Source organism: Vitis vinifera, chromosome 9 (genome assembly GCF_030704535.1).
Source record: "Vitis vinifera cultivar Pinot Noir 40024 chromosome 9, ASM3070453v1".
Taxonomy (NCBI): domain Eukaryota; kingdom Viridiplantae; phylum Streptophyta; class Magnoliopsida; order Vitales; family Vitaceae; genus Vitis; species Vitis vinifera.
The window spans coordinates 6003280-6026112 of record NC_081813.1 but is presented as its reverse complement, the minus strand read 5'-3'; the positions used below and the strand labels follow the sequence as shown (position 1 = coordinate 6026112).

At 33.1% G+C, this 22833-nt stretch overlaps 2 protein-coding genes and 1 non-coding gene across 3 annotated transcripts; all 3 read right to left on the bottom strand.

Annotated features, from left to right (window-relative positions):
• Positions 1-10399: 10399 nt before the first annotated feature.
• Positions 10400-11634, bottom strand: LOC100253157 (probable receptor-like protein kinase At1g80640). Its single transcript, XM_010656454.2, has 5 exons — positions 11335-11634; positions 11102-11234; positions 10946-11009; positions 10770-10866; positions 10400-10630 (listed from the first exon to the last, which is right to left on the bottom strand). The coding sequence occupies exons 1-5, from the start codon at positions 11632-11634 to the stop codon at positions 10466-10468; spliced, it is 759 nt and encodes a 252-aa protein (XP_010654756.2). The 3' UTR covers positions 10400-10465.
• A 5741-nt stretch (positions 11635-17375) lies between these two features.
• LOC132254382 (small nucleolar RNA Z122) lies at positions 17376-17469 on the bottom strand. The gene has a single exon (XR_009466662.1). It is a non-coding gene; the product is annotated as a small nucleolar RNA Z122 (small nucleolar RNA).
• Positions 17470-19094: 1625 nt separating this feature from the next.
• Positions 19095-21271, bottom strand: LOC104880311 (uncharacterized). Its single transcript, XM_010656628.3, has 2 exons — positions 21018-21271; positions 19095-20928 (listed from the first exon to the last, which is right to left on the bottom strand). The coding sequence occupies exons 1-2, from the start codon at positions 21269-21271 to the stop codon at positions 19095-19097; spliced, it is 2088 nt and encodes a 695-aa protein (XP_010654930.3).
• Between the last annotated feature and the right edge of the window lie 1562 nt (positions 21272-22833).

The following is a 22833-nucleotide window of genomic DNA, read 5'->3' as shown; positions in this document are numbered from 1 at the left end:
TATCCCCCCCCCTCCCCCCTCTCATCGTTTCCTTACTGTTTGGCGTTCAAAGCCGCCATCCATTCTCGAATACAACGTACAGAGTCGTCCATTTTCAGCTTGGCATTCAGAGCCATCGTGTCTTCTTAGTCATGGCATTCAGAGTCGTCTTTCTCAGCCTGACATTCCTAGTTATCAGTTTAGTTGGGCATTCAGAGTCATTGTTTCTCTTGGCATTCATAGCTATTATTTTTAGTTTGGTGTTCAGAGCTACCATTTCTTCGTAGTTTGACGTTTAGAGCCATGTTCCTAGTTCGACATTCAGGGTCATTATATCATTTTTAGTTTGGCGTTCAGAGCCACCACCTTTTCTCAGTTTGACGTTCAGAGTTGTATTTTCATTTTGGCATTTGATGACACCATTTTTCTTTATTTTGGCGTTAAGAGCCGTATCTTCAGTTTGGTGTTTAGAGTCGTTGTTCTTTTTTCGTTTAGAGTTCAGAGCCACATTTTCATTTCGACATCTAGATCTTTGTTTTTTTGTTCAGCGTTCAGAGCCACATCTTTATTTTGGCGTTCAGAGCCGCATCTTCAGTTTGGCGTTCAGAGCTGCATTTTCATTTCGACATCAGAGCTACCACTTTTTTCGTTTGGCATTTAAAGTTGTCGTTCATTTTTCGTTTGGTGTTCAGAGCCACATTTTCATTTCGACATCCAGATCCTTGTTTTTTTTGTTCGACATTCAGAGCCACATCTTTATTTCGGCGTTCAAGAGCTGCATCTCCAGTTTCGGCGTTCAGAGTCACCATAATTCTTAGTTTCAATGTTCAAAGCCACCATCGTTTCACAGTTTCGGCATTCAGAGCCGCATCTCCAGTTTCAGTGTTCAGAGCCACCATTTCTGCCCAGTTTGACATTCAAAGTCACCATCCCTTTCCAGTTTGGCATGCAGAGCCACCATCTCTTTTCGGTTTGGCATTCAAAGCCACACATTCAGTTCGGCATTTAGAGCCACATCGTCATCTTGGCGTTCAGAGTCGTATCTTCAGTTTGACGTTTAAAGCCGTTATTTGTCTTTAGCTCGATATCTAGAGCCATTTTCAGTTTGGCGTTCAGAGCTAGACCTTTAGTTTGATGTTCAAAGTCGCATTTTTCAGTTTCGGGGTTCGGAGTCATCATTATCGCTTCTTAGTTTGACGTTCAGAGTCACATTCTTAGTTTCGGCGTTCAGAGCGATCATCGATTTTCAGTTTGACGTTCAGAGTCGCATTTTTCAGTTCCGGGTTCAGAGTCATCATCATTGCTTCTCAGTTTCGACGTTCAGAGCCATCACCGTTTCTCAATTTCGACGTTCAGAGCCATCACTTCTCGGTTTGACTTTCAAAGTCGCATTCTCAGTTTCGGTGTTCAGAGCCACCATCACTTCCCAATTTGACGTTCAGAGTCGCATTCTCAGTTTTGGCGTTCAGAGCCATCATCGGTTTTCAGTTTGATGTTCAGAGCCGCATTTCCAATTTCGGCGTTCAGAGCCATCGTTCACATTCAGGCGTTCAAAGCCATCATATCCATAGTTTGGTATTTAGAGCCCGTCGCTTACAATTTGACGTTCAGAGCCATCGTCCACATTCAGGTGTTCAGAGCCATCATTCACATTCAGGCGTTCAGAGCCATCATCTCTCCATAGTTTGGTATTTAGAGTTCGTCGCTCACAGCTTGGAGTTCAGAGCCATCATTCACAATTTGGCATTCAGAGCCGTCATGATTTATCCACAGTTTAGGTGTTTAGAGCCATCGTCCACATTCAGGAGTTCAGAGCCATCATTTCTCCATAGTTTAGTGTTCATAGCCATTGTTCACAGTTTGGCATTCAGAGCCGTCATGATCTCTCTACAGTTTGGCGTTCAGAGCCATCGTTCACATTTAGGCTTTCAAAGCCATCATCTCTCCGCAGTTTGGTATTTAGAGCCATTGTTCACAGTTTGGCATTTAGATCCATTGTTCACAGTCAGACATACACCATTTCCTAACAGTTTGGCTTTCAGAGCCATCATATCCTTAGTTTGGCGTTCAGAGCCACCATTTGTCCATAGTTTGGCGTTTAGAGCCGTCGTTCATGGTCGGGCATTCAAAGCCATTGGTCAGCTTGGCATTCAAAGTCATCATATCTTCAGTTCAACATTTAGAGCAGTTAACTTGGCATTTAGAGCCATTAGTCAGCTTAGCATTCAGAGCCTTGAGCTCATGACCCAAAGTCGTTTTCACCCTTTAAGTGTTCAGAGCCACTACTTTCTTTCATGGGTGTTTAGAATTATAGGCCTTCAGATCTCCCTTTGGCATTCAGAGCCACAATTTTCTTTCATAAGCGTTCAAAGCCATCTTTTCCAGTTTTAGGTGTTTAGAGCCATTCCTTTTATCAGTTTTAGGCATTCAGAGTCGTGTCTTCATTTTGGCATTCAGAGCCATTGTCCAACTTGGCATTCAGTGCCATCTTCTTTCTTTAGTTTTGGCGTTCAGAGTTGTCGTGCATACTCATTCAGGCACCTAGAGTCACCATCTTTCCTTTTTTTGGCATTCAAAGTCATTTTTCCCTAGCCTTATCATTTAAGAGAGCCCATGTCATACTAGGACAAATTTGGTGGTCTTTCTTGTTCTTCAGCAAAGTTCACTTCATTTCGTTTGTGTATACACTCACTTTACTCATAAACTCTATTAAAGAGGGGCATATTTGTAGACTCCAAAATTTGTCCCAATTTTATTTTTACATTAATTTTGAGCCCAATTTTGTCAATAAAATTTTAAATTCCAATTACATGTATTTTTTGGTCCACTCACCATTTAATAGCTTTTATTATTTTATTTTATTTTATTACTATTACTTTTATTTTTATTTTATTATTATTATTATTATTATTATTATTATTATATTCTATTTTATTTTTATTTATTTTTTCTTTTCTCTCTCCTTTCTCCTCTCTCTTCCTATTCCCCAACCACCCCACCCACTTCTTCTCTCTCCTCCCATACCCCTCACCATCGGCCGCCATCTCATCTCTCTTTTCTTATTTTTATTTTTATTTTTTTATATTCTTTTCCATTTTCCACCCACCCACTCATACTCTCTCTCTTCCTATTCTTCCCACACGACCGCCCCCCCTCCTTCCCCCATTTTTTTTCTCCCCATTTGGCCATCCACTTTTTCCTCCCAATTCCCAAGGACGACCGCCATTTCCCCCCCCCCCCCCCCCCCCCCCCCCCCCAATTCTTCTACTCTGGACTACCCGAAAAAAAATGGAGAGACGACCTGAGGGTTTTTTTTTTGGCTCCAATTTTTTTCTCTCTTCTCTCTCTTTACCCATTCCCAAAAGATCGGCCAACCCCTTATTCCTCTCTTCCTTATTTTTCTGTTCCTATTTTTCTCCCTAAACTCTCACACGGCAATAGCAGCCCCTTTTTCCCCATTTTTTTGTTTTGGTTTTTTTTCCTTCCCTTTCTCTTCTTTTTCCAATGACACTCCCCCTATTTTTTTGTTTCCCATTTTTTTTTTCTCTCCTGCCGAACCCCATTTCTTTATTTCCATCATTTTCCCTCCATTTCTCTCGATCCAAACACTATTCTATTTGATTTATTATTATTATTATTGTTACTATTATTATTATTATTATTATTATTACTATCTGTCAGTGCCGCCGGCAAACCATCGGCCAGTCGCCGTTGACGAGCCACTGCCATTTAGCGACCCCCCTCCCATTTTCACTCATTCCATTATTATTATTATTATTATTATCATTGTTATTGTTATTATTATTATTGTTATTATTATTGTTATTGTTATTATTATTATTATTATTATTGTTATTGTTATTGTTGTTATTTTATTTTATTTTAATAGTAATTGTTGTTTGTGAAATTTGGATTCTTGAATTAATATGAAATTTGGGGTTAATTTGTTGTTGGTAGATTAATACGTAATTTGATTCAATTTATTGTTAGTGAATTAATTTGAAATTTGTTAATTTGGGTTTATGGGTATATTGTATTTGGTGATTAATTTGAGGATATTTGGATTATATCAAGTGCATATTGCTTATTTGGACTTGGGTCTATTGTTAAGTTGTTATTTGTTTGAGCTTATTGGATTGGGCTTGAAATATTATTTCTCTTGACCATGTATTTTTTTATGTGAGCTTGTTAATTGATGTGAATTTTGGGGCCCATAATGTGGGTGGGATTTGTTGGATTATTTGAATATTTGATATGGGCTTAGCCAATTTGAATTGTTTAATTAGGACATGGGAAAATTGTGGTGTACATTAAACTAGGCATAGATTATGAAATATTAAATTTAGGTCTAGTAGAATTTATTTTAATTTATCCAATTTTAGGTTTGGTTAATTGTGTTTGTATTTTTGGTTATTAATTTGGATATTCTGAGTTAAGACCTATAGTAATTTGAGCTCATTTTAATTGACGAAATTTATGAGACTAATTTGAAATTGGAATTTGGGTTTGAATATTTGTTTGGGATTTTATATATCTCTGGATATTTACATTTGTGCTATTTTGTTTTTGCATGGACTCATTCTGCAATCTTATTGGCTGAGTACGAATTGATGATACGTGAATTTATTGTAAGTTTATTTGGGTACATATTTTATTTCCCACTTTTATTTGGTTCTATTTTAATTAGTTATTGTAAATATTTGTTCATATATATTTATTGAGTGTGTACAGAATTAAACATCGAATAAATTAGAAATTTTATTTAAATGAGAGGAAGAATTCAGTAAATATGTTCTAATAAAATACTAATGTTAAAATATTCTTTTTAATAAAAGAAAGTTTTTTTTTATTATTTATAAAAATTCAGAAAAATGCATTTAGAAAAATCCAAAAAAATTGTTTTTAATAGAATTCGAAAAATTGTTTTTAATGACATTGTTAAAAAATTTCTTTGTTTAATAAAAATTGTCCAAAAATTGTTTTGTAAATAAAGTTGTTCCAAAAATTAATTTTTAATAAAATTGTCTAAAAATATTTTTTCAAATGAATTCTTTTTCCTTAATTAAAATGGGATTAAAAGTGTTTTTCAAAAATAGAGAATTTAAATATTTATTTTTCTTTTTAATTAAAATTATTTTGCAAATAAAGTTATGTCATTTTAAATAATTTATAAAAATCACTCTTTTAAATGAAAATGAATCTAAATACTTTTGTAAATAAAATTGTAAAAATTCATTATTTTCTAGTAAAAGCAAGTAAAATTAATTTTTGTGCCCAAATTAAAATTTTGTAATAAATTCTTTTGATGCAGTAAGTGTAAATAGTTTTTTTGAAAATTGAATACAACTAAAATTGAGAAAATAAATTGATACTTCTTTATAAGTAAATAAATGGAAATCATTAATTCAAAATCATTTTTAATAAAATCCTTTGAAATTTCTTTAAAACATTTTTTAATATATTTTATTTATTTAATTCAATAAATCATTTTGCATAATTCTCTTATTATTTATTTTGTGTATTTTTGTAATTAGATTTCATCATTGTTTTTGTGCATATTAATTTTCACCATAACTTGTATATTGATTTTTTTTTTTTGGTATCTATAATTAATTGCCACAATTTCCTCAATTCGTTTAGTAAAGGTCGTACGTATAAGGGCTTAGAGGAGTGTTACGACTTACCACCGTACCTTCCCAATGAGTAACCTAACCCCCGGACCTAGACTCAGTTTTTCACAGACCCGTTTTTTTCCTTCAGGAGTCATACTTAGGGTTTTTCTTTCTTATTTTGTTTTTCCCTTTAAAAATAAAACAAAAATAAGTGGCGACTCCAAGTCTTTTTCTAAAAATCAAATTTTCACCAAACAAAATAAAAAAAACGAGTTTTCGCCATCGAGTGGGAAAACATCGAGCAAAATGCAGGGTCCACAACTTCATTTATTGTCCGATTAGATCCATCTCCCCTTTTTACATCATTTCTCAGCTTGCATAGGCCTTCTTGGCTTTGGCTTCTATAAATTTGGAGGAAAATATAAGGGAAAAAAAATTAGAGAGAAATGGTAGAAAGAAAAAAAATAATTATATTTAAAATGAATAATTTTTCTTTTATTTACTACTTCGAATTTATTAACTTAATTTTCCTCTCTTATATAAAGTTTTTCCTAATTTTATTTGGAGTGTTTTTATATTATTTTATTTGATTTTTATGATCAATTCTTTTCTCTTTAGATGGTACTCTACCATCTTCTACCATAATATAGGAAAATTTTATTTTATTGTACTAAATAGATATGTGTAGACCCTTCCCTTGTGATGGAGGGGTTTGATTTTTGGGAGAATTACCCTTAAGGGTAGGCTGGGGAAAAAAATTACTAAAAATGGTGGGTAAATTTGATAATTCTTCTAAAGGCCTTATATTTTTATTAGACTAATTTACCCTCAATTTGACCATTGAACCAGCCATTGTCACCAGACGATTGTTCCATTTGGATCTGCCTCTGGAAGTCCGCGGGGGACACCACTGGATCTCCAACAACATGGCGATCCTCCGATCCTGGATCCGATCTCACTGAATAATCCTTGGGAAGCACATCTGGAACCGTGGGTGGAGGCGTTGGATCCTGCAATTTCACGGGGGGAGGCGGAGCGAGCCCTTTATCCAACCCAAACAGAAAATCCGGATTAGTCTCGGAGGCCGTCGCCTGAGGTGAAGAACCTTCCAGAGGCTGGATCTGCACAAAAGCCCCACTAGTCCAAGGTAAAGTCCTCACAAAGCCTTCCAAATCTATCCCAATCCCCCAAAATATTTCATTTCAAAGCCCCCATATTTATATTTATGGCGTTTCCACCTTGAGATCAGAAGCAGTACAAATCTTTATTTGTTACATTCTGCTTATTTCATGCTTTGCCCTAAGTGTTTTGGGTTTGGGTCTGTTTGGTTGCTGAGAAAATTTGGGAAAAAAAAAATAAACTTGGGGTTTCACTTTCAATTTTTGAGTATAAGGAAACCCAGAAACGGAAATAAAAAAAGTCAACTCACCAGGGTTTTTCTTTTGTTTTGCTTTTCGTTTTCTCAGGAACCAAACGGTGGGCAATTGCAAGGCTTTTCTTTGGCCGAGAGTGGTTTTGTGCTTTGCTTGGGTGGTGGGAAAAAGGTAAGGAAAGAAAAGAAATTGACGTCTTAGAATATTGAGTTTCTAGGCTCTGTTAGAGGAGTTGTTTGGGTGTTTTTTTGTTTGAGTTCATTTTTGAGAAAAGATTTCTAGGCTACTGATTTTGTTTGAGATTACAAAGAATGTGGGTATCGGGTATTTGGGTTTTTGTGTGAGTTCACGTTTTTTCTTTAATTTTTATTTTCTACTTTCTCAGCATCCAAACGGACCCGTAATTGTTATTACTGTTGTTGTATTTGCTTGTGTTTGTGATTAGCTAGAAGATTTGATGATGAATCAACATGGTTTTGTTTAGATGCAATTGGTCTAATTCTGAAACCCATTTGGAATTGGGCTGTGCCAATTTATTTAGTATTATGACTGTTGATAGAGGTTGATTTAGGTAATCTGTCTGGATGCCGAGAAGCTAGAGGAAAATATATGAGAAAAAATATTGAATCCTTGAACTCCTTAATAAATGTAATCATGGCAGTGGTCAAATTTCTTAGAAAATGCTGTTCTGAGCTACTTTCTTATGTTCTTGGATCCCTAGTTAAACTTGGAATCAACTGAGATGTATTTTCTGTTGTTTTGATTCTATTAAAAATCAAAAACAAGTTTGAACATATAATTAATTTTGTTGATTGTAATGTGGGAACTGGTAGTGGACCTCCTGTTGTGGCAGTGGCATGCACCAGATGGGAAAAAACAATGTAGTTACAACTAAAGAATTTGATTTATTAAACGCCAATACTCTCAAAAATATAATTAACAATAAATAAAGTTGGCTTTAATGGCTAGTTCTTGTCCTTGAGAAAAATGCTCTGCCTTTAATGGCTTAAAGGTTTCATTTTAAAAACCTTAAAAGCCATGTTTGCTTCATGGAACAGGGCTTTGGGAATGAGACTGATATTTTCATTCCATTAATTGTCTTTTTTTGTTCTAGCAACTTGTGTGTTGCCTGTGATTTACATTTCAGATTGCAGTTTTTTCTTGTTGTTTGGCTAATTTGGATTCACAACATTAATGCATTAAAAAAATACTAAAAAATAATGGTCTTGGTTGATTTAGAAACACAAATATAAAATAAATTTTCAAATATTACTCAGCCTCCCTTATCAAGACTTTGTTCCTTAACACCATTAACAAAGGTCAAGAAAAACCAAAAATTCACTCAACATATCCAAGACCAAAAAATACTGTCTGAATCCACTTCCTTTATCCTAGAACCTTAATCCAATCAATCATTCAATCCACAAAAGCACCAATTATGAACAATAGACCTCCAACCAAATATCCAAATCTCTAATCCAACAACATTCAATTTATTCAAATTTTCAAATTTAATAAAATCAACTTACTCTATCCAAAAACCATAATCTAATCAATTATTAATCCTTCATCGTATAATTAAATCCAAAATTCTGCTAAGAAATAAGTATGAGGCAAAAATTAAAATTTGCCACAAAATTTTCCCCACAAATCCAAGATTTAGTAATAATATAACACTGAACTCATTTGAACTTGCTGCACAACAAATTATTTGAGATTTCTTAGTATTATCCAGGAATAACTTGGGAATTAATGAGATGTCATCCATAAATTTGCAGCCTTTTCTTTTCAGGAAAAGGTTTGGAATCTGAATAGATTCAGGATATTTGAGAATAAATACAATCTTTTGTTACCATGTTAAGTAGCACATTTTTGTTTTTAGTTATGTCATATTATCTTGGTAGCCTACTATTGAAAGGTTACGTTTTTTCTAGTTAGTTTAAATTTGTGTTATTTAATAAAACATCAGATCAGATTTGTTTGTTAGGCAGTTATCTTATCTGATCAGGTTGTTTATTTTTGAATTTATTTTTTTGTTCCTAGATTTCAGGTCAGCCAAGAGGTTATCTCTGGCTTCTGTTTTACATGTGTTGTAACTCTATAAATCAGAGTTTGATGCAGTGGAAAATCAGGTTGAATAAAAAATTATCTTTTTCAACTCAATATGGTATCAGAGCACTCCTTGATTTCCTAAAAAAATGGTTATTGTCCATGGTTAAAACAAATGACTGGCCATGCTCGTGATGGAACCTCTAGAGTATCCTTCGAGACAATTACCCAACCATCCAACTCTCTTCTTGCCAACAATATTGCTGAATCTCACACCCTGCAGGTTACCCAACATAAATTAAATGGGAGCAATTATTAGGAATGGTCCCAATCTGTCCTTCTCGTCATTCGTGGCAAGGGATGACTAGGCTACTTAACAGGGGAGACTCAAAAACCAGCAGCAACTAAACATGGCTAACTCACATGGGAATCCAAGAATTCCATGGTGATGGCTTGGCTGGTAAACTTGATGGAGCCTAAAATAGGGTGGAATTATCTCTCTTACAAGATAGCGAAAGAGATTTGGGACACTGCCAAGGTTATGTACTCAGATCTTGGCAATGTTTCTCATCTCTTTGAACTACAATCCAAACTCAAGGAGAAGAAGCAAGGTGATTTCACGGTGATAGATTATTACAATACCTTGATTGGTTTGTGGCAGGAGTTGGATTTGTTTGATGATAACACTGGGGCTTGCCCTGATTATTGCGTAAAATATACCAAGAAACTGGAGAAAGAAAGGTTGTTTGCTTTTCTCCATGGTCTTAACAACCTAGATGAGGCCCGTGGATGCGTTTTGGGAACAAAACCCTTGCCAGGGATTCAAGATGCCTTTTCTGAAGTTAGATGGGAAGAAAGTAGAAAGTGAGTAATGCTCAAAACCTCTAAGGATCCATCAGCTGAATCCTTACTGCAAAACTCTGCGCTTGTCACAAAATGTAGTAGTTCAGCCTCTGGAGAACAACCTCCAAATTATGGAGAGCAGTGGCCAAATTCTGATGAGTAGTGTTTGACTCCTTACCAGCGTGGAGGTTGACAGAATAATTGCATATGGTGTGATCATTGTCAGTGATCTAACCATAGTCGAGAAAATTGTTGGAAATTACATGGGAAACCAACAAGCTTCTCCTTGATCAGATTATTGTGTGAGTTTCGACCACGTACGCCCTCTGGGCCAGGAATGTGATGGATGGGTAGGTTCTTATTCTCAAAGCTTAGGACAATTTCAGCCATCTCATTCATACTAACCATTTCATCACTTCCAATATTCACTGGCTCCCGGAAGTCTGACTTTGTCAATCTGAAATAGAGTTCCCAAGTTAGTGAATCAACTAACCCTCTTTCAGGAATCCCATACCAACAGTTTTGAGCAATCTAAAGTTTTAATGATTTAATATGTTTATCAAGATCCGAGCTATTTTACAGCATGTTTGAAGCTTTCAATAGTCATATTTATGAAAAATAAAATATGTGGATATGAAAAAAAAAAACTATAAGAAGTTTAGATTCTGTACCATCTAAAAGATACTCAGGAGCTAGATAACCCAGGGTGCCTGAAAGCTTCAAGTTGTTCTTGTTTTTAGGCCCATCAATTACAGCTAGACCAAAATTCGAAAGCTAATCCACAAGAGAGAGCCAGAGAACACAAAAAAGAAAAATATATATATATATATATATATCAGCAATGTTCTGGTGCACTGTCATAAATTTTATAGACAAAGACCTAAAAGATTCCACAACTTTTGTATGTTTTTACCTTGGCATTGAAGTTTGAATCCAGAAGAATATTAGATGATTTAAGATCTCTATGGATGACTGGTGGGTTGCAGTGCTCATGTAGATACTCTAATCCTCTGGTCAACACAACCAACTTTGTTTATACAGAATATCAAATAGTAAGAAAAAGATTAGCATTGGGGTCTGCAAATTCACCTTGCTGCATCCAAAGTGATTTTCATTCGAATATGCCAAGTTAGAGATGATCCATGAGAAGGTCCTGAAACATCAGTCAGATGACAGAAAAAGAAAACATCAGTATTCTCCTTGTTTTCGTCTTTTTAACTAATGGGAAAATCCTCGTACTCTTACCGTGCAATTGAGTTTCCAGAGATCCATTTTGCATCAGCTCATAGACAAGAAACTTTGACTCCTCATGCCTGCTGTAACCCAGGAGAGAAATTATATTTGGGTGCTGAATTTTAGTCAACAAATCCACCTCATTCTGCATTTTCAAATGTGATCAAGAACATGATGAGAGGTAATATGCCAAACCCCCAAAATGGAAGCCAATTCATTTGTTTTACTTAACAAAAGATATATACCTCAAATTCTCTCTCAGCATCCTGGCCTCTACCATCTACCTTCTTCACAGCCACATGGGAGTTATCATCCAACCGCGCCTTGTAGACACAACCAAACCCGCCCTCACCCAGGATATTACTTTCCTGAAAATTGTTTGTTGCAGTTTCTAGTACCTTATAATCAATAAAAGAGACATAACCCTTTCTCCCAATCACTTTCATGGTGTTGAATTTAGCCAACAATGGACCTAAAGTGAGGGCTTTCTCTGCATCTTCAAGTTGAAATTTCACAAAACAAGACAATCTCAGAACTGTCACCATCATCCAAATGAAATTACAATTGCAAGAGTTCATTCTTGAGTTGAAATCAAAACTGTCTCCACTAGATTAAAATCTTCATCCTCAAGCAATTCATTATCTCCAAGCTCATCCTCATTGTCCACTTGCTTGTCCTCATCTTCCTCATTCACTTCTTAATGCAACTATAAATCAAACATTTTTTTTTCTGCCAGCTGCCCAGCTTGCTATTTGTGTTGGGCCATAGCTTGTTGCTACTTCCATGAGATAGTATCCATGGCCAAGTCCCATATGCCTTGAAGTTTAACCTTCCCACTCTGTGAGAATACTAGGAATAGATAACAATATTGTATTTTTAAAATCTCAATTTTCACCAGTTGCGTTGATCTAACCACCTGTCATGTTGTTTAAGCTATTTTCTCCATTTGGAGACTTAACTTTTTTCTTCTTTTTGTTTTCCCATTTGGCCTGCATTCCATGTAGTTCACTGGCTTTCCTTTCCAGGTTGGTGTTAGATATTCTGTGGTAAAAGTGGTACACCACTGAGTTCTTTAGTTTAATGGTGATGGAAATCAAATTATGCTTCTTTTTTTTTTTTCCACGTGCATGATGGCATAGCCCTTTTACTGTTTTGCAGTATGCAGAACTGAAACCAGTTCCATGCTTGACTTACTCAGATGCTCAAAAGTTAAGAGAAACAAGTGCCACCCCAATTCTTAGACAGGTAATGTTCTTGGAATTGACTCATTTTCTCTCATTGAAAATCTCATATAGTAATTTCATTCATGAAATTTATTTACTTTTAAATCAACTGGTTGTTTCCCTTGAAAACTCCTTTCACTGTATAAAATCTCAGATATCTTCTCTTATGAAACTGATTTATGTAATCATTCTATTGGTTGCTTTTGGTAAGTGAACTCCTTCAGCATAAATCCTCTAATCCTCTTTTTTGACCCAAGAAAATTTTACATCATCCTAGAAAGGGTTGAATTTTCATGTGTCTGAAGAAATTTTTATCTATTATAGATTCTTTTTATTACAAGGTCTCCTGGTAAGTTTTCTTTCATTACAGAATCTCAGAAAATTTTGTTTTTTTCTCTCGAGAACTATTCTTTTTAAAACATTTTGGGGTCACTCCTTTTGTATTAAACTCCTTCTATTTAAGTGCTCTTTCAAGCCAAGAAAATTTGATAGCATCTTAGCAGGATTGGATCTCTATGCATGGAATGAAATTTTTATTCTTTAAGAACTGCACATCAGTCCCTTTTTTATTTTCTTTTGTCATCAAGAATATCCTTGCACTTTCATTTAGCAATCTTCGCTAGTATTGTTTTTATAAATATGATGATAATTTCTATATGCTACCCCTTTGTTTCATGGTATCTACTCAAGGAAACTGATGAAAAATTCAGTTGTTGGGCTGACCATATTATATTTTGTAATACAGAAGGCAAAAGTGGAGATGTATAAAATATGTACAACTTGACTTGGCTTAACAAAGCCCTGTCTCATCAATTTTTTTCACAAACCCTTTTTGAGCATTATTCAATATGCAAATTTGTCAATATTTCATATATTGAGGTTCTGTGACAGGTTACTAAAATAACAAAAAGGAAAAGAAAAAAGGAAAAGGGTGAACTGGCAATAAAGGGTTCTTGGCTTTGGCTTTTCTATAAGCAACTAAAGTCTATTTCTTGATCAGTGGGCTAATTTGGGGGAATTATATATGATTTAAAAGGTTAGCCATGATGAGCATTAACAATTTGTACATATTGGATTACCATCAAACAACTTAAATTTGTTATCCACTAATACAATGGCTCTGTGTGTTTTTAGTAGCATGTATGTAACTGTATTTGGGATCACTAATAGTAGTTAAACTAAAATAAATAAGGCGACAATACAAATGCCCTACATTTACAATACAATTGCACTAGAAGTACAATATATTACAACATTACTTGATTCATTATATATTTAATTGTGACAATTGATTATTTGATATAAATTCCATAGTGCAGTGTGGAGTATAATACATGGATAAAAGGAAAAAAACAATACAATACAACCAGGTTTGAACATTATTTTAATTAGTATTATTTTATTTTGACTATATTAATGTTTGACATTGTTGTTTAATTTGACTGTTTTCATTTTAATTTTATATTATCATTTATTTACTTTTACAGGAGGTCAAAATAAATAGTCGATGCTCCAGCAAAAAACTTAGACATCTACTTGATGAGCTAAGTGATGAAAAGAAGAGTATAATTCAACATATTGGCTTTGGTGGATTACTTCAGCTCTCTTCCACAGAGATAAGGCATAGCTTATGTAGATGGATAATAACTCATTTCAATATAGCCCACTGTAGGTTAGACATAGGACAAGAAAGGCAATTTCCAATAACTTGTTCTGATGTAGGTGAAATTCTGGGTATTCCATATATTGGTAGGAGGCTCCTACTTTCACCTACCAATAGGAATGATAGGATGGAAAACCTATCAGATCTTAGAGATAGGCTGATTTTAATGGAAGACATGGCCGAGTTCAAAAAATTGTTTATCTTCTTCTCATGTGCTACATTACTTGCTCCAACATCAAAGTTGGATGGTAGTCATGAGTTGTGGTGTACTTTGCTTGCTGGAGACTTTGACATCAATGTTAATTGGGGTCAATTTGTACTTGACACACTGGTTGCTGGAATTAGACATTTTCGATTGGGTAAAGGCTCATGGTTTACAGGTTGCCTTATTTTTTTATAGGTAGATACCTTTTTTTATTAAATGTTGAAGGTTTCCATATCATTTTATATGTTTTAACAAGTCTTTTCTAAATAACGTATTGATGTGTGGAATATTTGTGTTTCAGCTTTTTTATTTAAATAAATTTTACATTCCAACCATGTTGGTACCACGTACCATCCCAATATGTGCAGCGTGGACTGATGACTTGATGAAGAAAAGGGTGCATGCGGTATTGCATGATTATGGTGATTTTGGACTAGCTGATGTAAGAGACAATTTTCTTTCAACATTTTATTTTATTTTCATATTTGAAAAATAAATTTATAAAAATTGTATATTCTTCTTTTTATTATTTTAGGTTCAAGAAGATGAAAGGGAGGAAGATGCACATGAAGACCCTGGTAATCCAGTAAATGAAGTTGAAGAAGAGACTACTGATGTGAGAACCTTCTACATCTATTCTTTTATTTAAAGCGAAAACCAAACATGTTATGCATAATAATATACGTCTTTGACACTTTGTACCATTTTGTAGGAAATTATAGCAGAATATAATGCAGCAGAGAGACAAATTCACCAATTGCTTCGAACAATGAGAGGAGCAATTGGTAAACTAGCAAAGCGGCAGAATACAAATAAAACCCCATCATCTTCTCATCAAAGCAGAAGTCATAATCAACCTGATATCAATGATTCTTTCCCATCACCACCACATGGTAGTACGATTTTTATAGCACTAGTCATTATAATTTTGTATTACTTTTAATTTAATTGCAAATGTTGTATAATTTTTTTTTTTTGGAAATAATAATTTTGGTTATTATGCATTCTGAAATTAGCTTATGGATCGCCACTGAATGATCGTTTTGCTGATGGTGAAGATAATGTAGGCCCATCAACCTCACAGCCAGCAGCGCAGCATAGCAGTATACTTTCTGCTTCTTTATGTTTTAATATCAAAATAATAATGAGTATATAATAATGGCTAGTATTTCCTATGCGTGTTATTTTCATTAGTGAATTTTATTTTCTTTTATTTTCTATACATATAGTTGAGGATGAAGTTCAGATGAATGCTATTATTCCTTACGAGACTGGACATCCTCCAATACGTTCATATCGGCTACGTCGACATGCTACTGCCCTACAATCACCATACGTGGTACAACCGTCAATCAAATTTTCAGCGTCTTCATCTGTAGCAAAGCAAGTTTTGGCATATGCATTGGACGATACACGTGATGAAAGGTAAGGTTGAACTTAATTTAGTATAAACAAATACAATTAAGATAGGCATTTGAAATAATTAGTTTTAATTTCTAACATCATAATTATTTATGTGTAGCCAAATATTATGTTCCATGCACAATTTCTTCTTGACAAGGTTTGACTTGAAATGCTTGGGACCCGACAAATTGGTTGACAATAAGGTATTCATATTTAGTTATGTGAAGTTAGGATAAAATTACTCTAAAACTATATATCTAATTTTCATTAATTTACATGAAGGTTGTAACCATGCATTGTCGAATTTTGAATGGTATGGATAAAGAAAATAGGAAGCATTTCTTATCTCCAAACTTTGTTGTAAGATATGTTGTAAGAATTATAGATTGGTTTTCTTGTTTTACGTAGATTGTTTTAATCTAATGTATGGTTTGTAATTTTTTTATTACAGTCTGATGTGGAAAACAAGAGGGGTTCCTTATCTCCAAAATACATATGTGACAATTTATGGAAATATTTCAAAAATACTCGGTTGTGCACATATGAACAGGTTTTATTTAGTTTAATAAAAGTACTTTGTAGTTGGATATTTTTAAGTATTGTGCAGAAAATACATGAACACAACTAATTTGATAAAATCATTGTTTTATTTTTTTTTTGTTCCTTTTAGTTGTTCATACCAATATGCAGGAAAAATCATTGGTATTTAATCATTTTGAATATTCATGCGAAAAGAATAGAGTTGTTGGATTCATTAATTGACGGAAGGAAAAAACGGATGGATACCTTCATAGAGAAACTGGTAAATATAGTTATAGTCCAATTACTTATGTGAATCGTTGTCATTATTTTTTTAAAGATGTCCATATTTATAATTGAATATTGTGTTAAGGTGAACGTTTTGTCAACTGTCATTGGGATTCAAGAAAGAAGACCATCAGTGGACATGACAGAATATGAATTTGTTGTTCCAGAAGTTGTCCAACAATTGAATCCGTAAGTTGCATGATTTGTATTCCTCTTTAACTATGGAAAGCAAATCAGGTTATAAATTTACTAATTTGATACCCAATTGACTTATAATTTCCTTAATTACTATTTGCAGAACGGATTGTGGCATATTTCTAATCAAGTTTATGCAATTATGGAGTAACCGTGGAATTTCTCGTGCAATTGCAAATGTATTATATTGTGGTGAATAAAATATATATATATTTTTTTTATGATCATGAATTTTTCTTAATATTATATTATATACTCTTTTGTACAGGACAAGGTCATAAAGTACAGGGAAAAACTCCTAACACAACTGATAATGTCTCCAGAAAATGAAGTCAGGGAAAATGTCTACCAGGCTATGGATCAGTGATGTTGTAATTTTTTTGGTTTATAGTTGTTGATATTTTTTTATAGTCTGATGGAGTTCCATTTCCAAATTTACTAGTCTGATATTTTTTTATAAATTGGCTTACATCAACTAATTTGTTTGGAACTCATAGCTGCTACTATTTATTAATAATTATTGTTATGCCATCATTTGTTTGTGATCTTCAAATTTCTCTAAATTGCTGTAGGCATTGCACTGTCAACTCATCATTTCCCAAATCCATGGTATCAAAATGATATCACACATTGATAACTCCAACGCATCAATGATAGGCCAATCTGGGATAACTTAGCTCAACTACTTGGGTGATCAATTTTTTTGTTTTTTTTCTGCCAAAGCAGAATTGAAATAACAACATCAAGAACAAAACAAAAAGACTGTCATATTTGTTGTACTTCACAAAGTTTGGGATCAGACTGACGTGCAAAAAATATTCAGCATGCCAAAAAAACCATTAAGCCTATGCTAACCTGTTTGAATCTCTCATCATTTCCCAAACTTCAAAAAATGAGATTGATTTCATAATTATATTGTCATACAATGAGAAATCTAACCCATAAAATAAACACACAATGAGGTCTATTATTATAACTCCAACGACATAAAATTGCACAATCACTGATTCATTGTAGCAAATTTTTTTCACTGTAGTAATAAACACACAATGAGGTCTATTATTTTATCTTATTTTAAAAAATTCCTATTAAACATATTACATTTTCAAGAAACTTATAAGAGAGTAATTTCAAGTATTTCAAAGTCTTTATAACTAAATGACAAAAGGTTTTACACTCTAGTTTTGCATGGTAAAAGCTACCATTTTGAGTCCATTTCAACGAAAAAAATTATTAAAAAAATAGAAAAATAAGAAATAGATTTTAATTTAATAAATTAAAAAATTAATATAATTTATTTTTACAGGCAAATAAGTTTATGAATAATTCTATTCTATAATGTTTTCAGATCGTTGCAATTTTTTTTTTTTTAAAAAAAAAATACAACAGCTCATTATCAAAGCTAAGAAGACATTTCTAATTTGAGGTTACAAAAAAAAAAAAAAAATATTGAACCATTATATATAAGAAATTGGTAATCAACCCAAGAAATTGGACTTTATTTAGTCAAAAGATTGCATTGTTAGTTTATGTTGTAATTTATCATACAGTTAGTGTTTTTTTATCGTAATGTTAGTGAATTTATGTTGTAAATGTAATTAAAAATGTAGGCAAAACTGTGAACTATTATAATTAAAAATCTAATACAAGTCCACATAATGGAGATAAATAACCTATTATAAATAACTCCAAATACAAATACATCAAAGTACAATACAATTAAGCATTACATATATAATCCAAAACTTAATAGACATGAAGTAAGTGTATGATTAAGCAATTTTCAAACATAGAACAAAAAATAAAAGTAGTCCTACTACAATTACTTTCTGCATGAACTCAATTCTTGTTAAAATATGTTTAAAATCTTCATCCACGCCATACATTTTTCTTTGAACAACCTCTTCTGGTTCTTGGTAGGTGTTGCCATCACCATTTCCTTCCGGGAATGCCCATTTAAAGAAATGACAGTCATCTCTAGCATTTGCATATTGACAACAATAATATAACCTATTTGGGTTATCCTTTGATTCAGAGATTCTAACAGCCGCCCTCTGTCTGGGTGAACATTTACACATACAGTTATGATAAAGTAAATATTCACCATTTCTAATATTACCTCTTATATTTCTAAATGAAGCACTTGAAGATGCCATGATGTAACCTGTATTTCAATGGAAAACAAGTTAAACAAATGTAATGAACATGTACAAAGTCAATAATGATCTTCAAAATAACATTAAAAACATGGTTACAAACCACCCTAAATAATGATAAGATCATAAGTCTAAAATAGTGGCATATGTAATACAAGCATCTTTGTCATGACAATCAAGTAAATAAGTAAGTTCCAAAACAAATTCTTACAGATTCTAATTTCATAAACCACACATCATCACAATCAAAATAAGATAAAAAGTAGCATGTCACCAAACAAGCATAACACTAGAATCATGGAGCGGGTAATGGATTTTTGCATGAAGCTTGATTATGGCCTGCAACTTGACATCATGAACAGAAGATAAGCCTTTTTGAACTAAATTGCGACTCTATTCGACGGTGTCGAGGCCTTCCAGGTGGTCGTTTTGAGCATGGAGGTTTAAGCGAAGGATATAAGCGACCTTGAACATCACGAACACATCCATCAGCATCAACTATAGGCATATTGTGATTTGGAATTGAATTGAAGTGTCCAGAATATATCAACTCTTGCATTGGAAGCTTGAAATATGAGTCAACATATTCATAAACATCTTGTTTCATCTGGCATATTGCTGTACATGCATGCTCACAAGGTATTCCGGCCATTTGCCAAGCCTTACAAGTACATGTACGCTCTCTCAAATTCACGTCTACATATACTTTCATATTGAATACCTTAAACACACCACCAACATAGGGATATACAGGCAATGACCCACTCTTTATAATGTTTTCCAACAACTTTTCCTCGGTCTTTGGGCCAATTGCAGCTTTCCAATTTTCTGTAGAACCCATATGATCACATGCTAGATGAGCAAACTTATCCATATGTGTCATTACTAAGTTGAAAATTGTGTAATGGCGTTCCTCCTTCAGCCAAGCATTGAATGATTCAGCAAGATTAGTTGTCATCTTATCCCATCGTTTTTTGGCAAACTTTGACATTGCCCAATGTTGTGGACCGTTCTCTTTAACCCACTTCGCTAGGTCACTGTTATATGTCTTTAATTTTTCCATGGCTACAACATAATCATCATCCAACCTAGCATACGCAACATTATCAAGTAGCAACAATGCATCCATTTTACATTTTTTTCCCTTCATACTATGTTTCGTCACATAGCTACTAAAATTCTCTTTCACATGACGATAACAATATGCATGATTTTCTACTCCAAAAAGTTGAGAAACACTACGAAGGATTGCTTGATGCCTATCTGATATTATGACTACCTCTTTATCTTGAAGTATGCCCTTCAATTTCTGCAAAAACCATAGCCAATCCTCATAGTTTTCTGAACTTACAACACCAAATGCAATTGGGAACATGCCATCATCAGCATCATAAGCTGTTGCAGAAAATAAAGAGCCCCTATACGGTCCACTCAAATGAGTTGAGTCAATTGCAATAACAGGTCGACAACCCATTAAAAACCCTTGAATTGAAAAAGAATGTGCAATGAACAATTGCCAAAAATGCCCATCTTGTGTGCTATATTCAGCAATCGTCCCTGGATTAATGTCTACCAATCTCTGACATAACCATGGCAACAACATATATGAGTTTTCTGGAAGACCATATATTCTCTCTTTTGTCATTTCTTTGTATGTCCAAGCTTGCTTATAACTCAATGAAACACCATACCGACTCCTGAAGTCTTTGCAAATTTGACGGGGCAAATACTGAGGGGTTGCCCTTATTACTTGCTCTATGACACGAGCACCTCTCCTTCCCCGCATTGAAGGTTGGCTTGAACACTCAACATCTGCATAATGATTGTGTACATCAATGAAGATGTTAACCTTCAAAATTTTGGTTGTGCCTACTGAATTAGCAGTTATTCTCCAAGGGCACCCATCCACTAAACAGCACACAGATATTCGCTTTGGAGAGTTCTTTTTGAATTTGTATTGAAATCTACCAACTAATGACATCGTATATAATGCATTTCTAAATTCATCTGCATTAGGAAAACTATGCCCACTCCCAATAATAGGTTGAGGACAAAGACTTAAATCATGTGGCATAACTTCAGTTTCTGCACATCTGGACATGAAGCCTTGAGAAAGTCCTAAATTAGACTCATTGTTTGCTTGACATGATGCAACTGAATTGTGTGTTTCCTCCGTACTATTGTGACTGCATATTATAGCACACTCAGTTAATTAATATTAAAATCACTTTGCATCATGGAATTTATGACAACTAATACAAGATATATCACTTACCAATAATCATTTTGCACATTGACTATACCTCCTTCAACTTCTACTCTTCGAGTCCGTTTTAATACATAAATACGAGCATAATCATAACTATGGGATAACATCATATGCATGTCCTCATCATCATCCAACTGTTGAAGTGCAGATGGATCAAACTCAAGGGTGTAATGAAATGTATATCCATTTGAATTAATATCCAACCGTTCACATGCCTTTGAAACAAATTCAGCATATGACATCCTTTGTCCAATGTACATGTCTTTTTGTTGTCCACCCTTGTATTGTATTTGTTTATCCTCCTTAGGTACAATCTCCCCTCCTTCATGAGGTAGCCATAAATGGAATTTTCCAAGTCCATTTACCAATTCAGAAGTACGTCTTCTTTCACCGACAATCAAATCAATCTATTTCACAATATTACAATCAATGAAAATTTTACAACGAATACAAAATAAACAAATGAAAATTATAATCAATTGAGAGACATATTTTATATAATAAATAACAATATTTGTTGTATATTATACATGTTAGGGATATGCCAAAGAACCCATAATTGCCCAGTTTCATAAGAAATTTGACATTTTCAAAATTTTACCTTATCGTAATGTATCGTAATGTTATTGTATTTGTATTGTAATTGTACTGTATTTTTATTATACCTCTATATTTTTATATAAAAAAAAATAATTTTATAGATTTTTTTTTTTATCCATCATTGGATTATCATCAACAACTATTTCACAATATTACAATCAATGAAAATTTTACAACGAATACAAAATAAACAAATGAAAATTATAATCAATTGAGAGACATATTTTATATAATAAATAACAATATTTGTTGTATATTATACATGTTAGGGATATGCCAAAGAACCCATAATTGCCCAGTTTCATAAGAAATTTGACATTTTCAAAATTTTACCTTATCGTAATGTATCGCAATGTTATTGTATTTGTATTGTAATTGTACTGTATTTTTATTATACCTCTATATTTTTATATAAAAAAAATTAATTTTATAGATTTTTTTTATCCATCATTGGATTATCATCAACAACTATTTCACAATATTACAATCAATGAAAATTTTACAACGAATACAAAATAAACAAATGAAAATTATAATCAATTGAGAGACATATTTTATATAATAAATAACAATATTTGTTGTATATTATACATGTTAGGGATATGCCAAAGAACCCATAATTGCCCAGTTTCGTAAGAAATTTGACATTTTCAAAATTTTACCTTATCGTAATGTATCGTAATGTTATTGTATTTGTATTGTAATTGTACTGTATTTTTATTATACCTCTATATTTTTATATAAAAAAAAATAATTTTATAGATTTTTTTTTTTATCCATCATTGGATTATCATCAACAACTATTTCACAATATTACAATCAATGAAAATTTTACAACGAATACAAAATAAACAAATGAAAATTATAATCAATTGAGAGACATATTTTATATAATAAATAACAATATTTGTTGTATATTATACATGTTAGGGATATGCCAAAGAACCCATAATTGCCCAGTTTCATAAGAAATTTGACATTTTCAAAATTTTACCTTATCGTAATGTATCGCAATGTTATTGTATTTGTATTGTAATTGTACTGTATTTTTATTATACCTCTATATTTTTATATAAAAAAAATTAATTTTATAGATTTTTTTTATCCATCATTGGATTATCATCAACAACTATTTCACAATATTACAATCAATGAAAATTTTACAACGAATACAAAATAAACAAATGAAAATTATAATCAATTGAGAGACATATTTTATATA

What these genes read in the sequence shown, in the direction of transcription:
- LOC100253157 (XM_010656454.2), bottom strand. Translation starts at nt 11,634, where the DNA reads ATGGTGACAGTTCTGAGATTGTCTTGTTTTGTGAAATTTCAACTTGAA. An exon ending in ATGCTGAGAGAGAATTTGAG is followed by an intron (nt 11,235 to 11,334) that starts GTATATATCTTT and finishes TTGAAAATGCAG; the next exon opens with AATGAGGTGGATTTGTTGAC. An exon ending in TCTGGAAACTCAATTGCACG is followed by an intron (nt 11,010 to 11,101) that starts GTAAGAGTACGA and finishes CTGATGTTTCAG; the next exon opens with GACCTTCTCATGGATCATCT.
- LOC104880311 (XM_010656628.3), bottom strand. Translation starts at nt 21,271, where the DNA reads ATGTACATTGGACAAAGGATGTCATATGCTGAATTTGTTTCAAAGGCA. An exon ending in AATGTGCAAAATGATTATTG is followed by an intron (nt 20,929 to 21,017) that starts GTAAGTGATATA and finishes TATAATATGCAG; the next exon opens with TCACAATAGTACGGAGGAAA.